General features: G+C 36.2%; 1 protein-coding gene across 9 annotated transcripts in view; it reads left to right on the top strand.

Annotated features, from left to right (window-relative positions):
• The window catches only part of BCAS3 (BCAS3 microtubule associated cell migration factor), a 709,394-nt gene that overhangs the window by 342,112 nt on the left and 344,661 nt on the right, over window positions 1–22,621 (top strand). For 5 of the 9 annotated variants that reach the window (XM_019027610.4, XM_019027611.4, XM_019027606.4 and 2 more), the window contains exons 17-19: window positions 9,151–9,275; window positions 12,371–12,536; window positions 15,251–15,351. In XM_019027610.4, the coding sequence (XP_018883155.1) occupies window positions 9,151–9,275; window positions 12,371–12,536; window positions 15,251–15,351 (392 nt within the window). Of the gene's footprint in view, window positions 1–1,232; window positions 1,278–9,150; window positions 9,276–12,370; window positions 12,537–15,250; window positions 15,352–22,621 lie in introns of all 9 variants that reach the window. The other 4 variants (XM_019027607.4, XM_019027605.4, XM_019027609.4 and 1 more) reach the window with 1 other exon arrangement.

Genomic DNA, 22,621 nt, shown 5'->3' with positions numbered 1-22,621 from the left:
ACATCGTACCGCTGGGTATGTTCTTATTCTAACTGAGAGAGAGGTATCCTTGCTTGGCATTGGCATTGGCATCATCTCTAAAGTTTTGTTTTATTTTTTATCTATCCCATTTTTCCTTCTACCTCACTTTCTTCTAGTTATCTCTTACATGTCTCTGTTCCTTTCTTTGTATATAATGCGCTTCAAGCCTCAAAATTGTACTCACTGTCGTGAAAACATTTTTCTCAAGTTTTGCTTTGTGGTCAAATATACTCAGTTTACTGGGAAAAAAATTAAGGCTAATCAGCAGGATTTTTATTTTTTAATTCTAGAACCAATTTTGAAGAAGGAAATACCCACATTTTACCAATGTGCTTTTCTCCTCCATTTGTTATGATTTCCAAATGTCAGATGTTACAGTACCATTTGGTTTGGATATCATTAAATCACTCAGTTTTCTTTATGTGCAGATGTGCATGGCATATCTTAAATGCTAGGAACAGAATTTTGAGAAGAAATATGTATAACATTGAAGTCCCAGTTTCCCAGTTGTATTTAAAACAAGTGATTGTAGCTTTAGTTTGCTGTGTACTAACCTAATCTAGTGCAGACCAGGTAAAGGAAGCTAACCTCTTAGACCACTATTAAGAGATATCCTAATTTCCTGGATTATGGCCAAAAATAGAGAAAAATTATACTAGTTGTACTTAGTGTTTTTTCCTTTGACCAACAATATACAATTCAACTTACGACAAATAAGCAGCTTGAAAAATATGTGCCTCTTTCTGTGGTTCTGAGACTGGAACCAGTGAAAAGCAGACAATTCATATCAAATTTTTCATCCAGTCATCGTTAGCTAATTTTAACCATTTTGTGTCACATAGCTACACATTTGTTGCTATTGATCTCACTCTTCTCCATCTGGTTATTCCATTTAACTTATACCTTGTTTTAAAGGGCTTCAGCAGTGAATTTTATTTTATTTTAACTTAGAAATACTACAGGGGTGCTCCAGAAAAGGGGGAGAAATAGAAAATTTTGAATCTCTAACTCTGAAAATTAAGGGCCTTGTTACTACACATCATTCTGTTTATTGGTTATATCAGACAGTATGTACAGCAGAATTGTAAATGATTACTAATTTTTTAGTTATTTTTATCCATACTCTATAACAGTATGATATACTTGTATTTGCTAATGTTAAATGAGTTTTTCTCTAATTTTTTGTGCATTTTTCCCCCTTTTCCATGAAGGCCTTATCTCTTTGGAGCGGGGTGTTTTTCCATAAAAGCTCCATGGTGAGTTCCAGTTCAGTCCCGCATGCCTCATTCATTTGCTGTACTCTCAAAAAGTAATTTGTTTTGTAGTTTTGTTTCCAGTTGCATGGCCTGATCACAGATAGATGCACCAAGTTACTGAATAATTTGTAGATGGAACATGAATGTTGATATTTAAGCTTTAGAAAAGTGGTTTTCTTGGTTTCACTTCATTCTTTAAAAAGTAAAAAACAAAAAAAAAACCACAGATGAATTTTTTTTAAATAGAAGAATTCTCTCATAATGCTCGTAAATATTACAAGACAAGGCTAACACCCAAGTTTAAAGCTTTGAGTATTATGGCATTAGAAGTTCCCTACATATCATGCATAGCATTTGAGGACATGATTTATTTTGAAATATAAATATATTTAAGGTATACCAAAAGCACCTTATAAAGTTTTTGTTGCATTTTATTTGGTCCTAAAGAGACAAAAGTTCTGTTTTTGAATAGTTTAGGTATTTAAGGAGCTACATAATGACAAAATATATATTTTACATAAAACCTCCTAAATAATTTATTATTTTGAATTATTAGCACATACTCATCATAGCTTAATTATTTGGTAAATTCTTTCATATCAGTGCATAGAATACAGCTTTGTCCGTCTTAGACAGGAAGGTCATAGAAAAGAATTTGAATATATTTAATACTTTCATGTAAAGATAGGAAGTAGAATGTGTTAAGAGTGGTATAAAATGTTTAATGGTTAAGAGTCAGGCTGCCTGGGTCTTAGATCCCAATTCACACACTTACTAGCTATATGATTTGGGGGGAGTTTTCTAAAACCTTTCTATTTCTTATTTCCTTATGTGTTAAATGTACCTACGTAATGGACTCACTATGAGTATTAAATAAGCTGATACATATCTCAGTATGTGTTAGTATATAACAGCGCCTGGCACATAGTAAATGTGCAGTAAATGTTAGCTGCTACCACTGTTTCTTTTCCTGTTTCAGGGAAAAATACCATGTTTCAAAAGAAGCTTATTTAAATTAGATTATGTTTTTCACTTTTAAGGATATGTTAACCAGTGCGAAGTTTTGAGAAATGTAAGCTATATTAATTTTATTAATTTAGTCAGAATACTGAAAAGCGTTCTGCACATATGTGTAGTTCTCATAACTGCTAACTGGGGATTGTTCATACTGTTCTATTACACTAGAAAAAAACATTCCAACGTTTTTTCCTCTTGGACAGAAAGAAGCTTAAATAGTTCTTTAAGGTTAATTATTATTTGACACAAACTTATTTCAATGTTTATATGCCATAGGAAGATCTGAAAATTTTGTTATTGCTTAATAATAGGTGACATAAAACAAATCAACATAAAATTTTCCTCCTTGAAAATTATAATTAGACACAGTTTGCAAAACTATTCTAAACAAATTCAGGATATACAAGAATATAAATCTCATGAAAGTGGATCTTTATTCATTTTGTTAACCAGATGTCTTCTAAAAACAAATAAGATACACAGATCTTACTTATGAGCCTTCCAGTGATCAGTGAATTTTAAATGCCACATTCAACATATGACAAAATTTCTTTGTAAACTTAGAATTAAATTCCATTTTAGGATAAATTCTTCTTCTAAGTACAAAGCAAAGAGTTGTAGTATGTTAATAAAGATTGAAGTTTTGCATAGAAGTAAAAGATGGAATAACAACTGTTGTATGTTAAGTAAGTAAAGTTCATTCCTTCAACAGCTTACGTGCTCCTCACATTTAAGCAAAAGCACTTGTCAACCAGAAATGATTTGAGGTTGAAACAAGATTAAAAGAGCCAGATTAAAGAAAGGGATATATTAAATATAGTAGACTTTTAAATCATTGCCTGTCTTTTAGAAGACTGCTTTGTGGTTTGTTTGATGCCATCGTTAGCTCACAAGAAACTCGTTTTTAGTCACTTATACTAGACTAAAAGGTCCTCCTTTAAAATGTTACTTTCCCAGTGGTGCATGTTTTTTCCATTAAGATCTTAATGAAACCTCAAATTAAGGCAGCAAATGAATATAAATTTGACAACTTCTTCCATTTTGTTTATAAGAGCTCCTTTGTTTTAATAGTTTTTGCATGTTATTTAGCATTCAACCTGAGAATGTTTTTATGTACTGTTCTGAAATAAAACATTATATGCTAAATAAATATGTTTTTAGTATATCCAGTTATAGGGTAATATGTGTATTTTGGATGAAAAATGAAATTTTTAAATGAAATGTAAATTTTCTACAAACTTTTTATTAAAGTTGCAACGTTAACACTTAGCTAAGAATTTGCTTTTGGTATATCACAATTTCTGCTAGTTCTTTATTCTCCATTAAACAGGTTTAGTCCTTTACATTCATGTACTTTCAGATGAGTCATTATAAAATACAGTCGTTCCTTTTGGTAACAAAATAAGCTTGTTGGAAAGTAAACTATGCATCTTCAACATTTTAGTCACTTTGGACTTCCCTGGTATTATGTGTCATCTAGGTTAGTTTAGGATATTTGAGTTTGGATGACTATATAAAATAATACAAAAGAATTACACATATAACATACTTTTTTAAACATAGGAATTTAAGATAAATAATCCCAGTGTGAATTTTTGAATCTGAATTTTGCTTTCAATATTACAAATAAATAGGAATGTATCAAGCTCTGAATTTGCATGTAGTATTGTATTTAAGCTACTGTTATTTTTGAATTGCTTATCAAAAAACGTACATGACAGGTAGACAATGGGTAGTCCATATGAGTATATTTCTTCCTCATAAAATGTTTTCATATTATATAAGGGTAAATTTTAAAGAATTAAAATTTGCATATTAAATTAGAAAGTTTTAGTTAGTGTTTTCTAAGAGTTTTGATCAAGCTATAAACAGTTCATGTAAACTAATCTTGTTCTCTTAAATATTTTAAAATTTTATGATTTCATTTTTTGAAAGATATGATTTATATGGAGAGGAGAATTTATTCTTACCTGCCACATTTACACAAATCTGTTAGACCTTTAAGAAAAATTTATGACAGAATAGAATAATTTTAGACAGATTATTAATATCTTTAGTTATTTGAAATAAAATGCTTCCAGTTTTCCCATTTAGGTCTTATGTTAGAAACTAAGATTGAGAATGAGAGAAAACTTCTAAAAGAATACAAAGAATATTTTTTCTTTTATAGAAAGCTGTTATACCACTTGTAATACTTAGATCAATATTGGGTCTTACATTTAAACTCAAATATTGACTATTCTCTTACGTTTTAAAAATGAAAAGAAATGGTGCTTCTGTCTCGTGTTAGCTCCTTCCATGCTTGTGTCCTTCCACAGAAGGCACTGGAGCACATTGCTGCTGATCGTGCTGTCCACAGATACTTCACATCTGTCCTATTCAGATGGAGATCATTGTCCCGTAATTTTTAAGCAGATATCATTAGAATTTTGTACTCTTTTTTTTCTCTCTTTGCAGTTGAGTGTGGAGAAAAAAATAGGCCAGAGAAATTCAATATGTTGACCTGGCTGGATTACATAATAAAGGCCAAGGGAAGAAAAATGGGGAACTTCAGTAGCCTTTGCAAATATTTTTGAAGTCCTAGTAATGTTAATATCCCTACAACTTCCTCTGATTGCAGTGAAAATGATTCTCGTTCTATGGTTAGACAGTTAAGCGTTTCCTCAGAAGAAATGACAAAGAGTTAAACTCCTGATTTTTAATTTAGCATCTTATTTGTTAATTTGGTTATTCGGTTTTTTTGTTTGCTTGTGTGTTTGTTTTTCTTTTGATTACATTGATTCGTATCAGGCTTAGTAAATATGATGTTTTATGATTGTCATTTTTATGATGCTGAAAGTTGAATTTATTCCATTTTTTCTTTTTTTTTATTATACTTTAAGTTTTAGGGTACATGTGCACATTGTGCAGGTTAGTTACATATGTATACATGTGCCATGCTGGTGCACTGCACCCACTAACTCGTCATCTAGCATTAGGTATATCTCCATTTTTTCTTTTATTTTTTGCTCAAAAGTTAAGTCAAATTTTTAAAAAATTCTTGAACATGGGGTTATGTGTGAAAAACTAAGGGTAGTAAAGGAACAGGAATTATCAGTAGAAAGGAGTCCATCAAGAGTATGTCTTGTTCTCATGTATAACCATTTTTAAAAAAATGGATGAGTCCACATAATCAATACAGTTAAACTTTTGGGCATCAATATAAATTTAAATATTTTTCTATCATTGTATTATTAACTTAATAAATGATTAAATAAATGAGGGAAGGCATCCAAACACCCAGAGAAATTCTTTCTAAACTTGCAAATGTTCTGTAATGAGATTTTTTAAAGACCCCTTTTGGAGGAGAAAAGGAAAAGTTGAAAACAAGAGAGAAAAAAAAGGTTAGCGTTGGAGTGCTTTCCTATGAGGGTTGGGTCAGCAATCTGTAAATTTACATAATATACAAAGCTAGCACTTTTCTAATACATTCACGTATGTATCATTTTTCAATGTTTTATCTTTCTGTCAACAAAAGGTTATTTTGTGATAGAAATATTCTAGGTCATTGTGGAAAAGTTCGTACATTGTATGTCACTGGCATATTGCTAGAAAAGCCCTTCTACTTCTGCCAAGCTTTCTTGGACTTTTAAAAACTTAGGATGAAGGGCAGATTGAATCCAAGTTAAAATTTCTAACTTTGAGTGTATCCCATAGAAGATATTTTATTCATAACATTCTTTTTATTAGATTATTTCTCCTTTTTATTCCTCTGCAAATCTTAAAGACACACACATATTTTTATGTTTTTATTTTGCTGAAATACCACAATCATTCCAGATTATAGATTGATGATAGAAATAACTTGATATGAATGTGTTTATCCAATATGCTTCATACCCAACACACAACACTATGTTATGTAGCAGATAGCAAGTTATTTTCAGGGTGAAAACTCTTTTGACTCCTTAATAAACACAGACTTTTACTAATGAAATTTAAGGCCCTATCAGAGGAAAAAAGAAATGATGAAATATAAAAATAAAAACGATAATTCTTTACTGAAATTAAGCATAGTTTTACCATAAAATACTTATTTTCTGTAGGAGATACTGAGCTTATGTAAAAATAACACTGTGTTGATGCTTTTTACTTGTGTGTTCCAAAACAGAATTGTATGTAACTTATAGACGTATAAGAGATTTTAGCTTTTGACATGAGCTGATTAGACTCTAAACTAGTAAACATACAAAAAATATTTTTTGTATGTCAAAAAACTAAATTGATGTCCTCTCATTTTTCTACTTTTTATTATCATGTTAGAAAGTTTGCCATCTGGCCTGGAAGCAAATATTTTTAAGTCTGTTTAGGATGCATACTTCAGAGGGACCATATTTTCTCTTAAGAAGAGGCATGCTCACTTGTTACTTACCACATGATTTAAAAACAACAACAATTACATCCAGTAATTTGCAAAGAGCTTTGAGTTTGTCCCAATGAAGCTTGTTGGTACATTGTAGTAGCTTTGTTCTCTGATGGTGATTCTAGTAAAAGCACATAGTCGCACAATTGCAAACTGCTTTCAAAAAATTCTACAATACTTTTCTCTTTCCCGTTCCCCCAGCCACCATCTTCCCAAAACTCCTAAGGATTAAAAATGACCAGTGGTACCTCAAAGATACCAGCTAGAGGAATTTGTCAGTTCAATGATAGCAGTTTAGTGATGGAAATAAAAGCTTTGAAAGAAGCCTTATATTCTCAGGTAATGCAACAGAGAGCATCATAACCAGAAAGAACAATTCTGATGCCAGTGACCCAGATATCACGGGAAGGTGCATATTTGTTCAGGTATAGGGCAGAGGAGAGTCTTCCTTTCTGGAGGTATGTTACTACAGTTGTGACAAATGCAAGTGTGAAGAGGTGAAACAGTTTATAGAGCCAGATTCAGCTTCCCACAGAAACTTTTTATTTAAAAACGATGTCTTTATTCCCTGTCACTGGAAGTCTCACTGTGACTGGTTGACATTTTAGGCATGGATGTTTTTTGTTGCAGGAATAATGAGAAGTGTTTTAAGAAATGTTAATGGCAGAAGAGGTTTCTTTCATATGTAGTAATATGCATTACCATGGATTTTGTTCAAAGTGGGGAGACCAAAGGGACCAATCATAGTTGCCTCTGATCCAGACTTAGCCATCCTTAGAGGAAGATGTTTAAACAAGCCTCAGGAAATAAGATGTCTGAGAGACTATTTAAAATGTCATAGGAACTGGGAAACTGAGATTACCAAAGCAAAGTCTGAATTTTTTGAAGATTAGGTTGGGGCTGAGGACCATATAGAAAAGTTAGCATTTGCTGAGTACTGTGATATGGGAAAGTACTGCCCTGGGAACTTTACCTGCTTTGTCTAATATAGTGGTTCTCAGAGTTGAGCATGCATCAGAATCATCTGGAGGGTTTGTTTCAAAACACGGATTGTTGGGCTCCATTCCCAGAATTTCTGATTTAGTAGGTCTGGGATGGGGCCTATGAGTATTTGCTTGCACTCCTAAGAAGTCCTCAGGTGGTACTATGAGCTGGGGACAGTGCTTCGAGATAATATAATCATTAAAATAATCCTATGAAGTAGGCATTACTATTTCTATTTTACATATTAGTAGTCTGAGCTCTGAGAGGTTAAATAACTTAACCAAAAGTCACACAGCTCAGAGGTGCCAGCACTGGGATTCAACTACATGTTTCTTCCTGACTCCAAAACTATCTCTTTCCATCCCACCATACTTTAGTAAAGGATGAAAACAAAAATTGAGCAAAATAAGGTAGAACTAATGTTTGACATTGGAGGCTAACTAGCAGAGAGGAACATCAGAGCTCTAGTTTTTATTGTTTCCTACCTTGGCTGTGATCTTTACCAGTGCACGATGAGGCTACTGGTTTATGAATTAGAGAAAATAATTTATCAAAGGTGATTGGCAAAATTGCTTTGGGAAGCCCTTGATAAACCAAAAGAGAACAGAAATACGGGATTGAAAAGGTGTGAGGTCGATATTAGAAGCTGAGCATGAAAACTTATTTGTGGGAAACAGAGGAGATCTACTTCTTTTGAATGGCAGTGACAGGAAGTAATGGCAGTTACTAAATGTGTCCTCAGACATATGAGCAACAGAAAAGATTTAGGTTTGAGAGGCTATTGATATGTAACTCCACCTTGGTCTTTTTCTCTGAACAAAAATAGACACATCATTTTCACAAATCCGAGAAGAAAAAGAGACAACAGGAAGATCAGTGAATATAATTGCATTAGATGATTAGCTATTCTTCCCTTGCACTGTCTAACTCTCCATAGCATTGTGGCCGAGAGAGCATTTTCAAGGCTTCATTCTACATCACCTCATTTTCATCCATGCTGTCTAAATTCATTTATACTGTTAATCCCACATGTTATAGATTGGTGCAAAGGCAGTGGCAAAAACCACAATTACTTTTGCATCAACCTAATATATATAGAAATGAAGTGATAAACCATTTTATTATTGTGAGATGTTCATGCTGGTACTATTGCTTCACTTTGAAATTTCTAGGGACATGTTACTCATCTGAAAAGAAGTGACTTGGATTTTGCCAGCACATACTTCAAAAAGGAGTTGATTTTTATTGGTCTTATAAATGTTGCTCTCTTTACAAAACTCTGGAACTTTGAAATAATTCTACTTTTACTCCAGAACATAGTCTCACATCACCGTTTATTACTTAAGGCAAAATGCATGTTCATATTGGAGGATTTGAATAGGGGTGGAATTTAAAGGAAAAACTGTCATTACCTAAAGGAGTATCATTTCATCATGATAATTGTTTTTTACTGTTATTTTATTTTTTAAGCAAAGTTAAACCTCCTCCACAAATTTCACCCAGCAAATCGATGGGCGGAGAATTTTGTGTGGCTGCTATCTTCGGAACATCCAGGTCATGGTTTGCAAATAATGCAGGTCTGAAAAGAGAAAAAGGTATGTATTTTTACTGAAACATGAATGCTCTATTTGTAATTTTTGCTTCTTAAGGAAAATTTTTAGCAGTTTCCCTAGAATAATCTTGTACCCAGTAGTCTGGAAACCAATTTTTTTAATGTAATTAGCATGTCACTTCTCAACTACTCAAGTCTAGTCAAGAAGAAAAACTATTCTCTCAGTATGAACGTTAATGAATTGCCCACTGAGTGATTTTGTTTTGTTTTGTTGGTGACAATCTACAGGTGATCTCAGTGCTGTCAATTCTATACCCATTTTATACCTTTTACATTTTTACAAGCTAGTTTCACCCCTGGTCTGTGAAGTACAGAGAGGAAAAGCGTCATTGTCCCTGTTTTAGAGATGAAGAACTTGAGACCAGCAAGTTTAAATATCTTAGCTGAAAGTACTGGTTAGTTAGGCAATGGAATCAGAGTTTGAAACCAGATTTTCTAATGCTAAAAATCTTCACATAAAAAAAATCAACTCTGCCATGTTTTAAAACACAATTAAGGCCAGTCGCAGTGGCTCACGCCTGTAATCCCAGCACTTTAGGAGGCAGAGGTGGGCAGATCACGAGGTCGGGAGATCGAGACCATCCTGGCCAACATGGTGAAACCCCATCTCTACTAAAAATACAAAAATTAGCTGGGCGTGGTGGTGCACGCTTCTAATCCCAGCTACTTGGGAGGCTGAGGCAGGAGAATCGCTTGAACTCGGGAGGCAGAGGTTGCAGCGAGCCGAGATCACATCACTGCACTCCAGCCTGGGTGACAGAGCAAGACTCCATCTCAAAAAAAAAAGAGGAAACAGCCTGCCAGTGAGAAATAAGGCTCAGCTTTTGTGGTTACCATTGCTCCTTTGAATTAATATACAGTAGTCTCTCCTTATCTGTGGAGGATACATCCAAGACCTCCAATGGATGGCTGAAACCTCGGATGGTACGGAGCCCTACATGGTACAATGCATTTCAGTCTAATAACTGAGATAGGTACTATGGGACTACTGGGTTGGTAGCGTATACAGCGTGGATATGCTGGACAAAGGATGATTCATGTCCCAGGCAGGACAGATGGGACAACGAGAGATTTTACCACGCTATTCAGTCTGCCATTTGAAGCTTATGAATTGTTTATTTCTGGAATTTTCCGTTTAATATTTTTGGACTGCAGTTGACCATGGGTAACTGAACTCGCACCTAAGGAGGGACTACTGTAGTTATTATCTTTCTAATCCCTGCTTTGATCACCAGGGTCAATACCTAAAATGTTTATAGGATTAGTGCTTTATAGCATGTGAATCCTTATTGCTTCTGTTTAGAAGAGAATGCCTACATTCATAAACCAAGTATATAATTTTGAATGTTATGATTTTCCCCTTAATATTTTAGTATTATTAAAGTAGGTCACAAACTGGGTTGTTACTGGGGCACTTCTCTGGTGAGTTCCACAGGCTGTATTGTTCTTGGCAAAATGGCTCTCCTTTATGCTAACACTGGCAGTCAGACATGAGCCCTTTCTCTTGTTATCGCCTTTCAGTGACCCTTTCCTTGGTAATGGGATCTCAGGCGCAGCAGGTTCCTTACCTAAGTGGGAGAGGATACTGTTAAGTATGCAAGCCTTCCATTTCCTTATCCCATCTTTATTTTTTTTGTTACCTCCTTAGGTTTAATGATGCTATCGAAAGGACTTTTTGTTACTAGTTAAAACCCTCTGAGAAGCTCGATTTCAAATGCTTCTCCCTTCTGTTCTAATTACCTTTTTAACTTGCTACTCCTTTATGTCCCTCTGGCTGATCATTAGCTATTTTCTCAAATCAGCTGTAATTGATTCGCCTGACACAGAGATAAGATGACCCACCCAGCATTCATGAGTGATTTTATATGCTCCTAGGTTTACTGTAAAACCCGAGAGAGAGGACTAAACCTGTTTTGCTAGTGGGTACATGTGTATTCCTTATAAAGTCAGTTGATTAGATCCATATTCAGCACCTAACTTCTCAAAGTATGGCTGATCTTCATTTACCATGGCGCCGGTGATCCCATGGAGAGAAAGAAGAGGATTTGGGGGAAGGGGATGCACATGCATGCCTGTGTATGTGTGTTGAATAGACTTTATTTTCTAAAGGAGCTTTAGGTTCACAGCCAAATGAGCAGAAGGTCCAGAGATTTTTCCATATATACCTTCTGTCTCCACACATGCAAAGCCTCTTATTATCAGTATCCCCAACCAGAGTGGTACATGTGTTTGGATTGATGAACCTACATTGACACATCAAATGTTTTTTGTTTGTTTTGATCCACAAATTTAAGTTCTAAATTTAAGTCTTCTGAGAAAAAAAATAGATGAGACATTAGGCTGATTTAGGCATACAACTAACCTTTCATGCAAGTCATTTGGTACATGCAGGGTAACTAAATCCTAGTCCATACATTATTCCTTTTCAGTTAGTCCATTTCCTGATATCATTCATTTTTCATAATGTGGGACAAATTACATTGTAGACAACTACAAAAGTCTATAAAGTATTTTACTATATTAGGATTTGGGGCATAGTAGTATCATTCTTGAAATAAGTTGTTTAAGATTGAAAATACTCTGATATCATAGACATTTTCATATTCACTAGCATGTACTTATACGAGGCAACCTTTAGGCAAGGAACAAGCAGCATATGAAAAAATTCCTGTTGTCTGAGCATGGTGGCTCACGCCTTTAATCCCAGCACTTTGAGAGGCTAACGTGCACAGATCACCTGAGGTCAGGAGTTCGAGACCAGCCTGACCAACACGGTGAAACCCCGTCTCTACTAAAAATACAAAAATTAGCCGGGTGTGGTGACAGGAGCCTGTAATCCCAGCTACTCGAGAGGCTGAGGCGGGAGAACCATTTAAACCAGGGAGGCGGCAGCCTGGGCAGCAAGAGCAAAACTCCATCTCAAAAAAAAAGAAAAAAAGAAAAAGAAAAAAATTCCTGTCTTTTCATTTTCTCTGAGCAGCCTCAGGAGCAGACTGATAAGATCATTAACTTGTAAAAATTATTCTGTGCTCCATTTATGCCATCATAACACATCGGGTTCTGTTTCTCTGTTTGTAGATCAGTCCAAACAAGTTGTAGTTGAGTCCCTGTACATTATCAGTTGCTATGGCACCTTAGTGGAGCACATGATGGAGCCGCGACCCCTCAGCACTGCACCCAAGATTAGTGACGACACGCCACTGGAAATGATGACATCGCCTCGAGCCAGCTGGACTCTGGTTAGGTAGTACCTCTTTTCTTTTTTTCTTTTTAACAGCTTCATTAAGGTATAGAAGATTAAAAGCGTATAATTTGATAAGTTTTGACATGCATACAGCTACGAAATCATCACCACAATTAACATGGTAAACAAATACATCACTCTCAAATGTTTCTTGGTGACCCTTTGTAATCTCTCCTTCTTTCACCCCCTTTGTCTCTACAGATTAGTTTACAGTTTCTGGAATTTTTTTTTTTTTTTGAGACGGAGTCTCACTCTGTCGCCCAGGCTGGAGTGCAGTGTCGCGATCTCAGCTCAAGCGATTCTCCTGCCTCAGCCACTTGAGTAGCTGGGACTACAGGCACACGCCACCACACCTAGCTAATTTTTTTGTATTTTTATTAGAGACGGAGTTTCACCATGTTGGCCAGGATGGTCTCAATCTCCTGACCTCGTGATCTGCCCGCGTCAGCCTCCCAAAGTGCTGGAATTACAGGCGTGAGCAACCGTGCTGGCCCAGTTTCTAGAATTTTATATAAATGGAATCATATAGTATGTAATTTCTTAAATCTCACTTTCATCTAGCAAAACAAACAATACTTCATTCCTTTTTTTTTTTTTTTTTTTTTTTTGGAGACAGTCTCGCTCTGTTGCCCAGGCTGGAGGGCAGTGGCACGATCTCAGCTCACTGCAGCCTCCACCTCCCATGTTCAAGCGGTTCTCCTGCCTCAGCCTCCTGAGTAGCTGGGACCACAGGTGCCTGCCATCCCATCTGGCTAATTTTTAGTAGAGATAGGGTTTCACCATGTTGTCAAGGTTGGTCTCATACTCTTGACCTCAGGTGATCCACTCGCCTTGGCCTCCCAAAGTGCTGGGATTATAGGGATGAGCACCTGGCCTTTCATTACTTTTTCATTTGACATAATTTACATACAATAAAATTAACCCATTAAAAGTGACTTTTCACAAAGTTATGCACTTATCACTGCAATCAGTTCTCATCACCCTAAAAAGAAACTTCATACTCATTAGCAGTCACTCCTTATTTTTCTCCAACCCTTCAGACCTAGGCAGCAGCCAGTTTACTTTCTTTCTCTATGGATTTTGCTACTCTGATCATTTCATGTAAGTGGAATCATATAATATGTGACCTTTTGTGTCTGGCTTCTTTCACTTAGCATATTTTCAAGATCTATCCATGTTGTAGCGTGTGTCAGAATTTCACTCCTTTTTATGGCTACATAATACTCCATTATATGGTTATACTGCATTTTGTTTATCCCTTTATTAGTTGATAGATATTTCTACTTTTTAAGCTGTTATTAAATAATGTTGCTGTGAACATTCATGTACAGATTCTTGTGTGAACATTTTTTTTGTTTTTCCTGAGACGGAGTCTTGCTCTGTCACCCAGGCTGGAGTGCAGTGGCGTGATCTCGGCTCACTGCAAGCTCCACCTCCCAGGTCCACACCATTCTCCTGCCTCAGCGTCCTGAGTAGCTGGGATTACAGGCACTAGCCACCACGCCAGCTAATTTTTTGTATTTTTACTAGAGACACGGTTTCACTGTGTTAGTCAGGATGGTCTTGATCTCCTGACCTCATGATCCACCCACCTCGGCCTCCCAAAGTGCTGGGATTAGAGGCGTGAGCCACCGCGCCAGCCCATGAACATATTTTTTAAATTGTCTTCTGTATGTACCTTGGAGAATACCTCTGTTTGAACTTATTTTCCCCTTGCACTTCTTTGTTAAATTTTCTTGGATTTATGCTTCCTCTATTTGCAATCTCAGGCTCACTGAAAATAGAGAGTAACATTGAGATAGCCATTAAGGGGAATAGAAACTAATATAGATAGATTTGAAGGTTTCTCTGAAAGTAATTCTCCAAGATACAGTGGTTAAGCCTTGTAGGAATGTTTATTAAGAATCAGAGTCCATCTCAAACGTGCATAATGATTAGAATCTTTATAAACTATAACCAAAAGGAAAAAAAAACCTGGAATAAAACCTCTTTAATATAGTTCATTGTCCAGGAAAGAAAAAATTGCTCCTGACATGTATGGAAGGAAACAGACAAAAATGGATATGAAAATGATCCTGTCCTTTTGACATTTTAAAATATTCTTGTATTGATTTTTGGAGGCTCCAGCATTCTTTACTACTACTTTACTATGCTGGATTGATCTGATCAATATCTGATTTATCAAGCTTATTTAGGAGTGGGCAGATCTAATTAAAGTTACTACACTATCATTGTTGAAACAGTAACTTATTTCAGAACTCAGATGCTAATTTGATCTATAATAAGTCATCCATTTACACAGCTGTGTTTTATTAACCATTTTTACCTACTTCATTTTATTTTAAAATATACACGTATTTTAAGAATAGAGAGGTCAGAAATTACATAAATTAGAACTAGTTAGTTGTAACATTTGAATTTTACACCTGTTTAATCTTCTGAATGTCTTGCCTATCCTGTTGGAGGGTTTTCTGCTGTTAAGCTTATATTGACGGCATGTTATTTGTATGAAAGACTGCCACCTTTTTATTTCTTCTAAGCAGATGGCCTTGTGTTTCAGGTTTCATCACATTCATTTTAATGATTACAAGTTCATTTTAATGATCACAAAAGCAGTGTGAGTTTAAGTCACTGTTCATAAGTGATGACAGTCATGGTGATTTACATCCCATCTATTAAGCTTAAATATTAATATTCTTCTCCTGTTTCCTTAGAACCCCTCAATGGAATGAATTGCAGCCACCGTTTAATGCAAACCACCCTCTGCTCCTCGCTGCAGATGCAGTACAGTATTATCAGTTCCTGCTTGCTGGCCGTAAGTAGTTCAGATTTTTTTTTTCCTTTCGTATGGTCTATTCAGATTTCATCTTAAAATGCTAGCTTTGAAAGCAAACATTACCACTGGTCCATAGGCCATGGGCCTTAAAGAATCAGTTTGAGGCAAATAAGATATTTAATACAAATATAAACTGTAAGCCTTAGTATACATTGTATCTCTGACTGCTTATATTCTTTACCTATGAAATATATTCCTGTAATAAAAGTTGATAGGGAATATCTGGAGGGCTCAAAAATTCAAACAAACATAAAAACAACCACCTGAAAATGCTAGGATATAATAAAAAGTTTCATAAAGCTTGGAATCTAGTTTCTAACATGGAAAAAAAAAAAAAACCCAAAACTTAGCACAGTTAAAAGTGCAACTATGAAAACAATGCCAGCAGGCTTTTCTTTTGGTAGAATTTTACTTGCAATAATGAGGTAAAGATTTCAACTACATTTGTTAATTTGTTTGTTTACTTATATGTTTAAGCGTGAGCATTTGTAGAGACTGAACCAAGTTCATTGACCTAGATAACAGCTTTTTATATGGGAGTCATTTAAAGGCAATTTAGTATTTATTATCCAGTTTGCGTTTATAGAATTAAAAATTATTTACAATTATAGTTCAGTTTTGTAGATATAGACAGAATCCTTAATTTAATTTGATGGCTCTGAGTAGTGCATGCTTTAAAGAAAATTCTTAAAAATCAACATTGACATGTTTTTAATGAAACTTTGTTGTATTTAACACATTGTCTTGCCCGGTATATTAGGAAGCATGAATTAAAATAGTTGTCGAATGATTTTATTTTATCTTTATAATGTGTTATATATTATACTGGAAACAGAAATATTTTATAGACTTTGCTCTCAAGTTATGAAACTCTATAACTGTAATCAATAGTTGGCAGTCTTGCTCTCTCATATTATTGTTGAACTCTCTGCTTTTTCTAGGGCATTTTTATTGAGTGCCTACTATGTGTGAGGCAGTTCTGATTTAAAGGTGATTAGTATATTGCTTCTCTCCTCAATGAATTCCCTAATTCAGGAGATAGACATTTAATAAAAAAGTAAAATAAAGTGGGGTAGGTGTATCAGTGGAGGGTTATAACTTGAACTGTGAGAGCAGTGACGTGTGTTGCCTATGGCATCACAGACGGGTGATATGTAAGTGGTTTTCAGGTTGATTCAAGAAGCAGTGCATATAGAAGTTGTTAGTTTCTAGATTTTTTAAGCATATATTTAACTATCATATGAACTGGAAAAATACATGACATGAATATGATATGAAATAAGAATCATGAGTACATTTTCCATTACCTCTCAAGGAGCAAAACTAATTGTTGAATTAAGCATAGTTGACTCTTTCAGAGTTAATATTGTGTTTTGTGTTGTTATTTTGATACCTATTAAGTCTATTTAATAGACATACTATAACAAGTCTGAAATATTTACAAAACACATAGGGGAAAAGATATAGCTATATCTATCTCTTAATTGTTTTTTGTTCCAGTGATTGACCTTATTGACATTACACTCTGTTTGATTTTAGCTGCCCTAAACACCTTTGTCTAATGCTCAGAACAACAAAAATCCCCAGGTGCATAATTTCAGAACCACCACTGTTGGCAGTAGTAAGCCATTACATGTTTTCAAGCATAGGAATGACACCATCAAAATTGTATTTTAGAAAGATCATTCTGGGCTGGGCGCGGTGGCTCACGTCTGTAATCCCAGCACTTTGAGAGGCTGAAGCGGGAGGATCACTTGAGGTCAGGAGTTTGAGACCAGCCTGGCCATCATGGTGAAACCCCATCTCTACTAAAAATACAAAAAAATTAGCTGGGTGTGGTGGTGCATGCCTGTAATCCTAGCTACCTGGGAGGCTGAGGCAGGAGGGTGACTTGAACCCGGGAGGTGGAGGTTGCAGTGAGCCAAGATCACGCCCTTGCATTCCAGCCTAGGCAACAGAGCAAGACTCCATCTCACAAAAAAAAAAAAGAAAGAAAGAAAGAAAGAAAGAAAGATCACTCCGGCAGCACTGCAGCAGGAAATTCAGAGGAAGGGAGTGGAGGCTAGGTGATCCTAGAGCAAGATGAGACCTTAAATTAATGCTGTATTACAGAGAAGACAGGACAGACCTGTGAGATGTTTAATAGTTGGCATAGAAAAGAATTAGAGGCTGGGCACAGTGGCTCACGCCTGTAATCCTAGCACTTTGGGAGACCGAGGTAGGCAGATCGTCTGAGCTCAGGAGTTTGAGACCAGCCTCGGCAACATAGTGAAACCCCATCTCTACTAAAACACACAAAAAAATCACCCAGGTGTGGTGGCGTGCACCTGTACTCCCAGCTACTCAAGAGGCTGAGGCATGAGAATTGCTTGAACCTGGGAGGTGAAGGTTGGAGTGAGCTGAGATGGTGTCACTGCACTCCAGCCTGGGTGACAAAGTGAAACTCTGTCTCAAAAAAGAGAGAGACAATTTGAAACTAAGTAGTTACTAATGATTCTGTGGTTTCTCATATGGAATACAGCAGGTCCTTGAATGATGTCATTTTGTTTAACATCAATTCTTTACAAGGCTGATGAGAAAAAATAATCGCTCCCTGCCTGGGGCCATTGCCTGTGTGGAGTTGTCACGTTCTCCCCATGTCTGCGTGGGTTTTCAGTGGGTACACAGGTTTTCTTCCTGATACCAAAGGTATGCATGTTAGGTTAATTGGCATGGCTCCATTGTGTCCCAGGCTGAGTAAATACGGGCCTGTGTGTGCGAGTGCACTGCAATCGAATGGTGTCTTGTCTAGGATCGGGTCCTGCCTTGCACCCTGAGCTGCCAGGATATAGGCTCTGTCCACCCACAACTCTGAATGAGTGAATACAAATTATTGTAAAATAAAAATTCTTAAAATATATGGTAAATCACAGAAATGCACAACAATAAATGTTGCTATATGAAAGTGCTCAGCAAGCCCAGCATATTGGTTATTATCTGTTTTTTAACTTCGTGGTTGTAGGAGGTGCTCATTAAAATTTTCACTTTGCAAACATTTATTCCTTGATTTAACTCACCAGCACTTCAAGCTCCACTACTCAGTGATTCGCTAGAAAATGAGTAAATAATCGTATTACTTGTTTTCATTAATCTTTCTTAAATGTATATATAGCTCACATTTATTTTGATGTTTAATATTAAAGCATTTGGGGTCTTTATTCAAAAGTTTACTGATGTTTTTGACCAGAAAAAAAAAATATGCCTTAAGAGGTGGGGGCGTGGTGGCTCAGGCCTGTAATCCCAGCACTTTGGGAGACCGAGGCCGGCAGATCACGAGTTCAGGAGATCGAGACCATCCTGGCTAACACGGTGAAACACAGTCTCTACTAAAAATACAAAAAATTAGCTGGGCGTGGTGGCGGGCGCCTGTAGTCCCAGCAACTCGGGAGGCTGAGGCAGGAGAATGGCGTGAGCCCAGGAGGCGGAGCTCACAGTGAGCCGAGATTGCGCCACTGCACTCCAGCCTGGGTGACAGAGCGTGACTCTGTCTCAAAAAAAAAAAAAAAAAAAAAAAAAAAAAAAAAAAAAAAAATATATATATATATATATATATATATATATATATGCCATAAGAACTTAACTCTTGTTTATATCAATTAGTCAGTGGTAAAATGGGTTTTGTAATACTTCATTTCACTTAAAGTCACAGTTTCCATGAACTTATCAATGATGTTAAATGAGGACTTATTGTATAATGCATTTCATTTTAGACCTTTTGAGTTCCAGGTGGACTAATATTGGGATAAAGATGAAAAGACCTGGGTTCTAGTTCTAAATCCAGCAATAACTTGATAAATGTAGATATCAATTATTATTCTTGCTCTTATAGAGGTGTTATGATGATCAATGAAATGATGCTAAAGTCCTTTTTTTTTTTTTGAGATGGAGTCTTGCTCTGTTGCCAGGCTGGAGTGCAGTAGCACGATCTCAGCTCACCACAACCTCTGCTTCCTGGGTTCAAGCAGTTCCCCTCCCAAGTGGCTGTGATTACAGGCACATGCCACCACGCCTGGCTAATTTTTTGTATTTTTGTAGAGATGGGGTTTCACTGTGTTGGCCAAGACGGTCTTGATCTCCTGACCTTGCGATCCACCCCGTCTCTGCCTCCCAAAGTGCTGGGATTACAGGCGTGAGCCACTGTGCCCAGCATAAAGTCCTTTTTAAAACTGTAAAATAGTTTATACATTTGAGCATTATTATTATAAGCTTTTGTTTCTTATCTCAGAAGAATATATTTTCAAATGATAGACTTCTGGGACTTTTGGTACAATTTACAAAACCTTTTTTGTATTCTGCATTTACAGTGGAATACCTGGCCTGGGCATGGTGGCTCATGCCTGTAATCCTGGTACTTTGGAAGGCCAAGGTGGGAAGATTGTTTGTGGCCAGAAGTTCAAGACCACCCTGGGCAACATAGAGAGACCCTGTCTCTACAAAAACATTATAAAAATTAGCTGAACATGGTGATATGCACCTGTAGTCCCAGTTGCTCAGCAGGCTGAGGTAGGAGGATCACTTGAGCCCAGCAATTTGAGGTTACAGTGGGCTGTGATTACACCACAGCACTCTAGCCTGGGTGACAGAGCAAGATTCTGTCTCTTAAGAAAAAAAAAAAAAAAAAGGCTAGGCGCAGTGGCTCATGCCTGTAATCCCAGCACTTTGGAAGGCCGAGGCGGGGGGATCGCTTGAAGCCAGCAGTTTGATACCAGCCTGGCCAACGTGACGAAACCCCATCTCTACTAAAAATACAAAATTTAGCCAGGTGTGGTGGCGCACACCTGTGATTCCAGCTACTCGGAAGGCTGAGGGAGAATCGCTTGAACTCAGGAGTTGGAGGTTGCAGTGAGCTGAGACTGCACTACTGCACTCCTGCCTGGGCAACAGAGTGAGTGAGACTTCATCTCTCTCTCTCTCTCTCTCTCTCTCTCTCTCTCTCTCTCTCTCTCTCTCTCTCTCTCTCTCTCTCTCTCTATATATATATATATATATATATATATATATATATATATATATATATATATAAAATAAAATAAAAGCAATACTGGCGCCAGTTTCAAGAGAATGCCCACCCATCTGTTGCACCCTTTCTGCAAGTTAGAGCCATTAAGCAGACTTTATTACTCTCTTGCTTTCTCCCAGATTTCCCTTACTGAAGCCATTTGTAAGGATATTATACCTTTTAAAACACAAGTATATCATACCTCGTGCCAGAAAGTTTTTTGTTTTCCTTAACTATATTGGAAATCACCTATTTCCCAACTTGAAGACTTTAATAAATATTATTCTCAAAGAATTTTCAAATATAGTCATTCCTTGGTGTCATGGGAAATTGGTTCCAGAACCTCCCTCAGATACCAAAATCCACAGATGCTCAAGTCCCTGATGCTGGTACTATATTTGCATGTGACCCACGCATATCCCCCTGTATGCTTCAAGTCATCTTTAGATTACTTATAATACCTAATACAATGTAAGTGCTATATAAATAGTTGTTACACTGTATTGTTTGGGAATCATGACAAGAAAAAAGTCTAGACATGCTCGGTACAGACGCAACCATCCTTTTTTTTTCACAGAATATTTTCAGCCTGTGGTTGGTTGAACCCATAGATGCGGAACCAGGGATATGGAAGGCTGACTGTATAACTTTTTGGTAAACTCTAATACAAACTTCACAAATGTTGCAAGCATTTTTTTTTTGTATTTGGATCTGTGGATCAAGTGAAGCAGACTTGTACAAACTCCGGAAATTATAGTAAAAGTAGACAAAGAATGATGTAAATGGAAATGGGAAAGAGACTTCATCTCAGTGAGAAGAGAGTAGGAGAGCAGGATGTTTAGCAAGGAATCTCCACTCCCCTTCCAGCCCGGTAATCATAATAAATACACTGCTAGTTAATAAACAAGTTCTGTATATGTGGCAAAAAGGGAGGCTTGTGGTGGAAGGAAGGGGGAACCAGCCCTAAACACTAAACACTTCTTATGTAATCTTAATATAAAGTAAGTAAAAACTCCAGATCCTGTATTCTTAAATTATAGTAACATTTCCTACCTATATTAATTGAATGGAATGACCAAAATTAATGAATTTTTATTTTTATTGAAGAATTTTGCTGTATCACAAATTGATACCCCAAATTGAGGAATTTTGGTGTATTGTAAATTAGATCATACTAGAATGTTCCATACAGAGGTCACTGTAGAGGCACAGATGACTTCTCTGTTATTAGGTGGAACCATATGAAATTGGCATTTTTAATAAGTTTTTTAAAAGTCTGATATTTCAGCAGTTTCACAGATTAATTTATATATGCCAGCTAAATATATAGATGGTAATCTAATTTTTCTGTTTAACTCAGTAAAAGTAAAAGTCAAAAATTTATAATCCAAAAGATGTTTTGCCTTGGTCAAAGAAATTTTGGGAATAGTTTATAAAAAGATGACAGCAGAGGTCATTAGTGATTTCTGTGTTAGCACTGTATTTACTCCCTTTAAAATAAAAATTACATACTATATTGCCTTCCAACACAGGCATTATATTTCAGTGTATTCCTTTGCCAAAAACAAAGATAAACCATAGAACATATCAGTAAATACCAACCAGCTATGAATATGATCCCAAAATAGACAATAACTTTTTCTTCAGTCTGCTGTAGAGCTTCCAATTTGTAAATTAAAAACAGAGCTTACCGAATTGCCTTAGGAAAGCCTTATTTAAGGGAAAAATAATGTTTCCTCCTTTCTTTCAGGTAATTTGGCAGCAACAGTGTTTTTAACTTGCTGACATTAACTAGCTTTGTGGCAGAGTGGGTTTCAGAGTGTGGACTTCTTTCTAAATCAGGCTGTGAGTGTGTGAAAAGTTCCTCTGTAAACTTACTGAGTTTTATTTGTAATAGAAATATACATTCATTCAATAGAAATGTAGCTTTGATATACAATAGAAAGGTGACTGGGGTCCATAGTACTTCCCTGTGTGTTATTGGGTGTATACTTGGTTTCTTCTAACTTTAAAAGGAATATGAGAAAGATGGAGAAAATATTTTATATGTTTCAATTTGATCTCAAATTTTGGGGAGATTTAGTGTTCTCTCAGTTTCATTGACTATTTCTTGAGGTTCCAGTTGAGTAGTAGCTTCCCAACAAGATGGACTAACAGGGGTCAGTTTTACTTTCCTGCATGTAGCAACAACAGAAACAGAAATCATATATG

This window comes from Gorilla gorilla, chromosome 4 (assembly GCF_029281585.2).
Source record: "Gorilla gorilla gorilla isolate KB3781 chromosome 4, NHGRI_mGorGor1-v2.1_pri, whole genome shotgun sequence".
Lineage (NCBI taxonomy): Eukaryota > Metazoa > Chordata > Mammalia > Primates > Hominidae > Gorilla > Gorilla gorilla.
Note: the sequence above shows the minus strand (reverse complement) of the source record. Positions and strands in the feature narration are given on the sequence as shown.